At 43.3% G+C, this 11,101-nt stretch overlaps 1 protein-coding gene across 6 annotated transcripts in view; it reads right to left on the bottom strand.

The window, feature by feature from the left end:
- Positions 1-11,101, bottom strand: part of LOC139562476 (E3 ubiquitin-protein ligase MARCHF8-like) — a 160,856-nt gene that overhangs the window by 43,814 nt on the left and 105,941 nt on the right. For all 6 annotated transcript variants that reach the window (XM_071380198.1, XM_071380201.1, XM_071380197.1 and 3 more), the window contains one exon: positions 459-538. In XM_071380198.1, coding sequence (XP_071236299.1) covers positions 459-538 — 80 coding nt within the window. The remainder of the gene's footprint in view (positions 1-458; positions 539-11,101) is intronic.

Raw genomic sequence — 11,101 nt, 5'->3', positions numbered from 1 at the left:
GAAGGCATGGACAGGCGGATGATAGCGGAAAACCGGTACAGGAGAGAGAAGAGAGACAAGCAGGAGGTAGGAGAGAGGGGTAGAAAAAAAGAGAAATGAAACAAAAGGCCAGCGTGCATTCAAAGAAAGAAAACAGGATGGAGAATTAAAACAGGGACACTCCCTGACCTTTCACAAGGTGGTTGGTGTAAAACAGACAATGTGACAATGGACAATAAAGTGTTCTTCTTCAATACAGTGTAGTACTCCTCACTTCCAACTCTAGCTCCTATCTATTCTGTTTGGCATCAGGCAACACCCTCTGTGACCCGTCTTTCATAATATCAACTATCCATGGGTCTGTCTTGCCCTCAGCAGCCCAATGCAATTGAAGGATGTAAACCAGCAGATGTCATGGTTGGAGGGTTAAAGGTCAGGGGTTAGAGTTCAACGGTTATTTAAAGGTGTGTGTACAGTACCTGCAGATGTCCTGGTTGGAGGGGGTGACCGACGTTCGTGAGAAGTTGCAGGGGGCGTTGACGGAGGTGGGGCTCCCCGCCTGAGGGAGAAATACAAAAATAACTCTGATAACTTTGTCTGGCTGGCAGGCTGCTACTGCCTGAGCAAGCACGAGATGATAACTTTAAGGAATTCAAAATAATAAAGTAATCAAATAAAAACTAAGTAATATACACAACTAAAATATTTTATTATTTCATAGTAATTTAAAAATGTTCTATTGATGTCTACCCAATGTGGACCTGACAGAGACAATATTTTGGCAATTGAATGTTCACTATTTTTGGCTTGGAAAGCTCTAATCATTTTATTGTCATTATTTCATAATGCATTTCTTGTTAATTTTTTGGGGGGGAACTGAAATCGAAAACCGTTATTATTTTTTAATAATCGAAATGAAACAAACTAGAAAAGCACTAATCACTCAGCGTTAGTAGAGAGAGAGAGCTGGCCTCTGATTAGCTGTATACTTCCTCAGATATACATTGAACAAAAATATAAACGCATGAGCTGAAAAAAAAATATCCCCCGAAACACAAGAAGCTTATTTCTCTCAAATTTGGTGCACAATTTGTTTACATCCCTGTCTGTAATGAAGCCATTTTGTGGGGAAAAACTCATTCTGATTGGCTGGGCCTGGCTCCCCAGTGGGTGGGCCTATGCCCTCCCAGACCCACCCATGGCTGCACCCCTGCCCAGTCATGTGAAATCCATGGATTAGGGCCTAATTTATTTATTTCAATAGACTCTTCCTTATGAACTGTAACTCAGTAAAATCTTTGAAATTGTTGCATGTGGCGTTTATATTTTTGTTCAGTGTAATATATCCCATTTAGCAGACACGTTTTAAGCGTTCAGTTCCACAGAATGCACATTTCTATCCAGCCCGCGCAATGATTTGGGTTGTCAATTAATTTTGGCCAACTTCCATACCGCCCGTGATGCGCTGCACTACAAGTCACAGCAACCACCGCCAACGTGATACACGCTAAACCGCAGTGCCACACACACCCCTCCAAGACACACACACACGAGCCAGCCAGCGCGCTGTATCATGTCATCACTAATGTCACAGACCGAAAGTTTAAACGTGGTGTAGGCTAAATGTCCATGCCAAGTTTCCGTTCCAACAGGTCATTGCTGTAGCCTACAGAAAATGTCATCTTGGTTGTCAACAAGTTAAAGATAAAATATTCACACGCGGTTATAAATAACTACTAAAGGACAATAGGACACACACGCGAGTATAAATGAGTCAACAGTTGAGTCAGCTACTTTATGAAATTACAACTACTTTATGAAAGTACAGCCTGATGCGCTCTCATCTGTGAATGGACTGTCAATTGCTTTGCTTTCTTGTCCCTTTTTTTATTTTATTTTGTGTGTCCGGTTTACAGCGCGCAGCGGAGGGAAAGTGTACAGACACAGTACAGTATAGCTTCGGTTTTTAAAGCTTGACAATGAATAACCTAAAAACAAAACCTTGCAATAAAACACCATAAAAAGGAGAAACATGTAGGCCTATAACAGCAACATTTGAGCAGTAGTCTAGGCTGGCTACTCAACTACAATACATTTTGAGCGTACCATACAACAATGCAGCACACAACTGTACCAGTGTTCCATGCAGTGAAAAAAAGTTGAAATGTTACTAGAACATATAGCTACGTGTTTGTTATTTGGAGTTAATAAATACTTTTTGATTAGGGTCTCAGAATATTATGCACATCTGCAAGCAATATTATTTATCTCTTCAGTAAAATGCCGCAGGAGAAGAAGGCTTACGTTCTATGTGTCCCCAAATTATTGTGTTTTTTTGTTAGTTTATTTGCAACTTCTTTTTTTAAACTTATTTTGTACATAATGTTGCCGCTACCGTCTCTTATGACCGAAAATAACTTCTGGACATCAGGACTGCGATTCCTCACCACGGACTAGCAGAATCCTTTTTTTCCTTTTAACGAGTCTAACAGCCCAAAACAAATAATATATTGCTTTCTCGGGAACAGGCCCAGATCCCCGCGATTTGCGTGAAGGGGAGGCAGAGAAAAAGGAGCAAGAGGGCGGGCTGCCTTCGGAGAATTCGTAGGCGATCGAATAAACCCCCACTTCCTTCCATTCTGCTAGCAAACGTGCAATCTTTGGAGAATAAAATCAATGACCTATGCGGAAGATTAAACTACCAACAGGACATTCAACACTGTAATATCTTACGCTTCACGGGGTCGTGGCTGAACGACGACACTATCAACATACAGCTGGCTGGTTATACGATGTACCGGCAGGATAGAACAGCGGCGTCTGGTAAGACAAGGGGCGGCGGACTATGTATTTTTGTAAATAACAGCTGGTGCACGATATCTAAGGAAGTCTCAAGCTATTGCTCGCCTGAGGAAGAGTATCTCATGATAAGCTGTAGACCACACTATATTCAGAAACACATTCCTGTAAAGCTTAGAGAAGATCTAATGTTAAATACTGTTGAAGTAATATGGCTACAGGTTCATCTGCCTCACCTAAAGCCCATTCTTGTGGGAAGCTGCTATAGACCAACAAGTGCTAACAGTCAGTATCTGGATAATATGTGTGAAATGCTTGATAATGTATGTGATATCAACAGAGAAGTATATTTTCTGGGTGATTTAAATATTGACTGGCTATCATCAAGCTGCCCACTCAGTTAAAAAACTTCAAACTGTAACCAGTGCCTGCAACCTGGATCAGGTTGTCCGTCAACCTACCAGGGTAGTTACAAACAGCACAGGAATTAAATCATCAACATGTATTGATCACATCTTTACTAATGCTGCAGATATTTGCTTTAAAGCAGTATCCAAATCCAAAGGATGTAGTGATCACAATATAATAGCCATATTTAGGAATACCAAAGTTCCAAAGGCTGGGCCTAATATAGTGTGTAAAAGGTCATACAATAAGCTTTGTAGTGATTCATATGTTGATGATATAAATAATATTTGCTGGCCTGTGGTGTGTAATGAGGAGCAACCAGACGCTGCACTTGACACATTTATGAAACTACTTATTCCAGTTGCTAATAAACACGCACCCATTAATAAAACGACTGTAAAAAACAGTTAAATCCCCTTGGATTGATGAGGGGTTGAAAAATTGTATGGTTGAGAGGGACGAGGCAAAAGGTATGGCAATTAAGTCTGGCAGCCCAACTGATTGGCAAACGTACTGCAAATTAAGAAATCATGTGATTTAACAAAATGAAAAGAAAAAAAAACTACACTATGAAACAAAGAAAAAGTATAGTAAAAAGCTTTGGGGCACCTTAAATGAATTTTTTTGGGGAAAAAGCCAACTAGGCTTCTTCATTCATTGAATCAGATGGCTCATTCATCACAAAGCCCACTGATATTGCAAACTACTTTAATGACTTTTTCAGTGGCAAGATAAGCAAACTTAGTGATGACATGCCAGCAACAAACGCTGACACTACACATCCAAGTATATCTGACCAAATTATGAAAGACAATAATTGTACTTTTGAATTCTGTAAAGTCAGTGTGGAAGAGGTGAAAAAAGTATTGTTGTCTATCAACAATGACAAGCCAGCAGGGTCTGACAATCTAGATGGAAAATTACTGAGGGAGGATAATAGCAGGTGATATTGCCACTACTATTTGCCACATCTTCAATTTAAGCCTACTAGAGAGTGTGTGCCCTCAGGCCTGGAGGGAAGCTAAAGTCATTCCGCTACCCAAGAATAGTAAAGCCCCCTTTACTGACTCAAATAGCCGACCAATCAGCCTGTTACCAACCCTTAGTAAACTTCTGGAAAAAATTGTGTTTGACCAGATACAATGCTATTTTACAGTAAACAAATCGACAACAGAATTTCAGCATGCTTATAGGGAAGGACACTCAACAAGCACAGCAGACACAGCAGTTAGCTTTACACAAATGACTGATGATTGGCTGAGAGAAATTGATGATAAAATGATTGTGGGGGCAGTCTTGTTTGACTTCAATGCAGCTTTTGACATTATTGATCATAGTCTGCTGCTGGAAAAACTTGTGTTATGGCTTTACACCCCCTGCTATAATGTGGAAAAAGAGTTACTTGTCTAACAGAACTTTGAGGGTGTTCTTTAATGGAAGCCTATCAAATATAATCCAGTTAGAATCAGGAAATCCCCAGGGTAGCTGTTTAGGCCCCTTGCTTTTTCCAATTTTTACTAACGACATGCCACTGACTTTGAGTAAAGCCAGAGTTTCTATGCATGCGGATGACTCAACGCTATACACGTCAGCTACTACAGCGACTGAAATGACTGCAACACTCAACAAAGAGCTGCAGTTAGCTTCAGAGTGGGTGGCAAGGAATAAGTTATCCCTAAATATTTCTAAAACTAAAAGCACTACTGGCACACAGCTGGCCACCCATGCATACCCCACAAGACATGCCACAAGAGGTCTCTTCACAGTCCCCAAGTCCAGAACAGACTATGGGAGTCACACAGTACTACATAGAGCCATGACTACATGGAACTCTATTCCACATCAAGTGACTGACGCAAGCAGTAAAATTAGATTTAAAAAACAGATTAAAAACACCTTGGAACAGCGGGGACTGTGAAGCAACACAAACATGGGCACAGACATGCATACACACACACAATAACATACGCACTATACATACACATGGATTTAGTACTGTAGATATGTGGTAGGGGTGGAGTAGGGGCCTGAGGGCAGACAGTGTGTGAAATCTGTGAATGTATTGTAATGTTTTAAAATTGTATAAACTACCTTAATTTTGCTGGACCCCAGGAAGAGTAGCTGCTGCCAAATAGAGATTGAGAATAAATACAAATACCTAGAGAGTTTTCATCAGTATTTTTCGTAGCTGTTTACATAACACCACAGACAGGCTGGCACTAAGACAGCATTGCATGAGCTGTATTCCGCCATAAGCAAACAAGAAAAACGCTGACCCAGGGGCGTTGCTCCTAGTAGCCGGGGACTTTAATGCAGGGAAACTTAAATCCGTTTTAGCAAATTTCTATCAGCATGTTAAATGTGCAACCAGAGGGGAAAAAAATCTCTGGACCACCTTTACTCCACACACAGAGACGCATACAAAGCTCTCCCTCACCCTCCATTTGGCAAATCTGACCATAATTCTATCCTCCTGATTCCTGCTTACAAGCAAAAATTCAAGCAGGAAGCACCAGTGACTAGATCAATAAAAAAGTGGTCAGATGAAGGAGATGCTAAGCTACCGTACTGTTTTGCTAGCACAGACTGGAATATGTTCCGGGATTCATCAGATGGTATGGAGGAGTACACCATATCAGTCATTGGCTTCATCAATAAGTGCAGCGATGACGTCGTCCCCACAGTGACCGTACGTACATACCCCAACCAGAAGCCATCGATTACAGGCAACAACCGCACTGAGCTAACGGCTAGATCTGCCGCTTTCAAGGAGCGGGACTCTATTTTAGTATTATATATTTTTTAATTTATTTAACCTTTATTTAACTAGGCAAGTCAGTTAAGAACAAATTATTATTTACAATGACGGCCTACCCCGGCCAAACCCGGACGACGCTGGGCCAATTGTGCGCTGCCCTATGGGACTCCCAGTCACGGCCGAATGTGATGCTTTTTCCTATTTTTACTAACGACATGCCACTGACTTTGAGGAAAGCCAACGTTTCTATGCATGCGGATGACTCAACGCTATACACGTCAGCTACTACAGCGACTGAAATGACTGCAACACTCAACAAAGAGCTGCAGTTAGTTTCAGAGTGGGTGGCAAGGAATAAGTTATTATTTCTAAAACTAAAAGCACTGTGACGCCTCTTGCACTGAGATGCAGTGTCTTAGACCACTGCGCCACTCGGGAGCCCTCTAACCTGTAAGCTTATAAGAAATCGCGCTATGCCCTCCGACAAACAATCAAACAGGCAAAGCGTCAATTAAGGACTAGGATTGAATCGTACTATACCGGCTCTGACGCTCGTCGGATGTGGCAGGGCTTGCAAACAATTACAGAATACAAAGGGAAGCAAGAGCTGCCCAGTGACACGAGCCTACCAGACGAGCTAAACTACTTCTATGCTCGCTTCGAGGCAAACAACTTCTTTGCTCGCTTTGAGGACAATACAGTGCCACCGACACGGCCCGCTACCAAAACCTGCGGGCTCTCCTTCACTGCAGCCAACGTAAGTGAAACATTTAAATGTGTTAACCCTCTCAAGGCTGCCGGCCCAGACGGCATCCCTAGCCGTGTCCTCAGAGCATGCGCAGACCAGCTGGCTGGTGTGTTTTTGGACATATTCAATCAATCCTTATCCCAGTCTGCTGTTCCCACATGCTTCAAGGGGGCCAGCATTGTTCCTGTTCCCAAGAAAGCTAAGGTAACTGAGCTAAATTACTATCGCCCCGTAGCACTCACCGTCATCATGAAGTGCTTTGAGAGACTAGTGTAACGGCTGTCGTCGGGAGAAGGAGAAGAGGACCAAGGTGCAGCGTGGTAAGTATCCATATTACTTTTAATAAATACGAAACACTTGAACAAAACAACAAAAACGACAAACGAACAGTTCTGCAAGGTGCAATACACAAAACAGAAAACAACTACCCACAAACACAGATGGGAACAGGCTACCTAAGTATGGTTCTCAATCAGAGACAACAATTGACAGCTGCCTCTGATTGGGAACCATAACAGGCCAAACACATAAAAATACAACACACAAAGCAATCTACGGTCAGGGCGTGACAACTAGTCAAGGACCATATCACCTCCAGCCTACCTGACACCCTAGACCCACTCCAATTTGCATACCTCCTCAATAGGTCCACAGACGACGCAATCACAATCACACTGCACACTGCCCTAACCCATCTGGACAAGAGGATTACCTATGTAAGAATGCTGTTCATCGACTACAGCTAAGCATTTAACACCATAGTACCCTCCAAACTCGTCATCATGCTTGAGACCCTGGGTCTCGACCCCGCCCTGTGCAACTGGGTCCTGGACTTCCTGACGGGCCGCTCCCAGGTGGTGAGGGTAGGAAACAACATCTCCACCCCGCTGATCCTCAACACTGGGGCCCCACAAGAGTGCGTTCTCAGCCCTCTCCTGTACTCCCTGTTCACCCATGACTGAGTGGCCATGCACGCCTCCAACTCAATCATCAAGTTTGCAGACGACACTACAGGGGTAGGCTTGATTACCAACAAAGACGAGACAGCCTACAGGGAGGAGGTGAGGGCCCTCGGAGTGGTGTCAGGAAAATAACCTCACACTCGATGTCAACAAAACAAAGGAGATGATCGTGGACTTCAGGAAACAGCAGAGGGAGCAGCCCCCTATCCACATTTACGGGACAGTAGTGGAGAAGGTGGAAAGATTTAAGTTCCTCGGAGTACACATCACGGACAAACTGAAATGGTCCACCCACACAGACAGCGTGGTGAAGAAGGCGCAGCAGCGCCTCTTCAACCTCAGGAGGCTGAAGAAATTCGGCTTGTCAACAAAAACACTCACAAACTTTTACAGATGCACAATCGAGAGCATCCTGTCGGGCTGTATCACCGCCTGGTACGGCAACTGCTCCGCCCACAACCGTAAGGCTCTCCAGAGGTTAGTGAGGTCTGCACAACGCATCACCGGGGGCAAACTACCTGCCCTCCAGGACACCTACACCACCCGATGTCACAGGAAGGCCAAAAAGATCATCAAGGACAACAACCATCCGAGCCACTGCCTGTTCACCCCGCTATCATCCAGAAGGTGAGGTCAGTACAGGTGCATCAAAGCGGGGACCGAGAGACTGAAAAACAGCTTCTATCTCAAGGCCATCAGACTGTTAAACAGCCATCACTAACATTGAGTGGCTGCTGCCAACGTACTGACTCAAATCTCTAGCCACTTTAATAATAAAAAATTGGATGTAATAAATGTATCACTAGCCACTTTAAACAATGCCACTTTATATAATGTTTACATATCCTACATTACTCATCTCATATGTATATACTGTACTCTATACCATCTACTGCATCTTGCCTATTCCGTTCGGCCATCGCTTATCCACATATTTTTATGTACATATTCTTATTCATTCCTTTACACTTGTGTGTATAAGGTAGTTGTTGTGAAATTGTTAGATTACTTCTTAGACATTACTGCATGGTCAGAACTAGAAGCACAAGCATTTCACTACACTCGCATTAACATCTGCTAACCATGTGTATGTGACAAATAAAAATGTGTTTTATTTGTTCGAGTCTGTAATACCAACATGTTTTAAGCAGACCACCATATTGCCTGTGCCCAAGAACACAACACTTAGGTAACCTGCCTAAATGACTACCGACCCGTAGCACTGTCGTGTCTTTGGCTATGCCGGATTAAGTGATATGACATGCTATTCTATAAAATCCTTTCTCTGTAATTAATATTACCTGATTGAGCTAATCATGTAAATGTAATTAACTAGAAAGTCGGGGCACCACAAAATAATATTTATAGAGCAGTTATATTCCGAATAAACTCTTAAAGACCTAGTAATATTTTACATCAATAGCAGTCAATATTAATCGGCACCTTATTTCAGTCTCATCTGAAAGTTGTAAATTCTTGGTTATCTTCACGAACCCTGGCTAACAAGTTAAATCAGCAATACAAAATTGGGTTGAATTATTTATTTACTAAATACCTAACTAATCACACAGAATTACATATACACAGAATGAATCATACCTTGATTACAAATTATGTCATAAAGGAAAACGTCCCTAGCGGACGGAACAGATATGACAGCTGGTTACACAAAGAAAAGGGGGTTGGGTTTGAGTGAAAGAGCGGGAAGACTGAAGAACAAAGGGAGAAGCGATGGTCTATCAGGCTGTAGGCAACTACTCTATCGTAAATACAGAATCTTATGCATTCTAAATTACCGCCCATTTGGAAAAGGAAAATGCAATAAATATTTACTCTGAGCTGCGCTTCAATAGGTTGGTGGTAGATGGAAGGCCGTTTTGCCCAACAGAGTCCTTTGAAGAGTGTCTCTGGTGGTGAACAAATTACGTTGTAGTGTCGTCGTTGTGTGGTAGATGGGATACTCTGTCCGTCCTTTCCTAGCCCACGTTTACAGCGGCCGCTGCTAACTCAACGGCTAGGAGGTATCACTTCTGTAGCGAATAAGAGTTCAAAGTTTATACCATTCGCAACCAAAGCTCACGCTGAGGTTGGCTTCGTTCTGTAGTTATTATCTGAATCCTTCTGACATCGGACCGTCATCCTAATGTATCCGGAACAGGAGGTTTCATTTTCGTCAAGGGCTTATATAGTGGAGGGAGAAGGGTGTGTTTCATAGTTTATAACCCATGTCTCTTCACAGGGGCGGGCCACTGATCGAGCAGAGCCCTAACCTTATGAAAACCCAAATCTCTCATTTGGAAGCTAAAATTACATTTAATCTTTTCACAAATAATTTTATATTTAAACATTTGAATTGCACAACAATTCCATGTGAATCTGATAACTATAATGGGTAGACTTTCCCAGGTACAGTTTAGGTCGTCCTGTCATCAGTCATAATGTCTCAGATGACAACCGAACTGACATCATATTGATGTCATACATATTCATACTGACATCACAGGCCAACATCATGACAGCACTCACGTCTGTAGCCATGAAGTGCTTTGAAAGGCTGGTCATTGCTCACATCAACACCATTATCCCAGAAACCCTAGACCCACCCGAATTTGCATATCGCCCCAACAGATCCACAGATGATGCAATCTCTATTGCACTCCACACTGCCCTTTCCCACCTGAACAAAAGGAACACCTATCTGAGTTTGCAATTCATTGACTACAGCTCAGCGTTCAACACCATAGTGTCCTCAAAGCTCATCAATAAGCTAAGGACCCTGCGACTAAACACCTCCCTCTGCAACTGGATCCTGGACTTCCTGACGGGCCGCCCCCAGGTGGTGAGGGTAGGTAACAACACATCCGCCATTCTGATCCTCAACACAGGGGCCCCTCAGGGGTGCGTGCTCAGTCTCCTCCTGTACTACCTGTTCACTCATGATTGCACAGCGAGGCACGACTCCAACACCATCATTAAGTTTGCCGATGACACAACAGTGGTAGGCCTGATCACCAACAATGATGAGACAGCCTATAGGGAGGAGGTCAGAGACCTGGCCATGTGGTGCCAGGACAACCTCTCCCTCAACGTGATCAAGACAAAGGAGATGATTGTGGACTACAGGAAAAAGAGGACCGAGCACACCCCTATTCTCATCTATTCTCAACCTGCTCCACTGCAGTGGAGCAGGTTGAGAGCTTCAAGTTCCTTGGTGTCCACATCACCAACAAACTAACATGGTCCAAGCACACCAAGACAGTCGTGAAGAGGGCACAAAAAAGAGAGTCTCCTCAGGAGACTGAAAAGATTTGGCATGGGTCCTCAGATCCTCAAAAGGTTCTAAACCTGCCCCATCGAAAGCATCCTGACTGGTTGCATCACTGCCTGGTATGGCAACTGCTCGGCCTCCGACCGCAAGGCACTACAGAGGGTAGTGCGAACTGCCCA

This window comes from Salvelinus alpinus, chromosome 32 (assembly GCF_045679555.1).
Source record: "Salvelinus alpinus chromosome 32, SLU_Salpinus.1, whole genome shotgun sequence".
NCBI classification, from domain to species: domain Eukaryota; kingdom Metazoa; phylum Chordata; class Actinopteri; order Salmoniformes; family Salmonidae; genus Salvelinus; species Salvelinus alpinus.
Note: the sequence above shows the minus strand (reverse complement) of the source record. Positions and strands in the feature narration are given on the sequence as shown.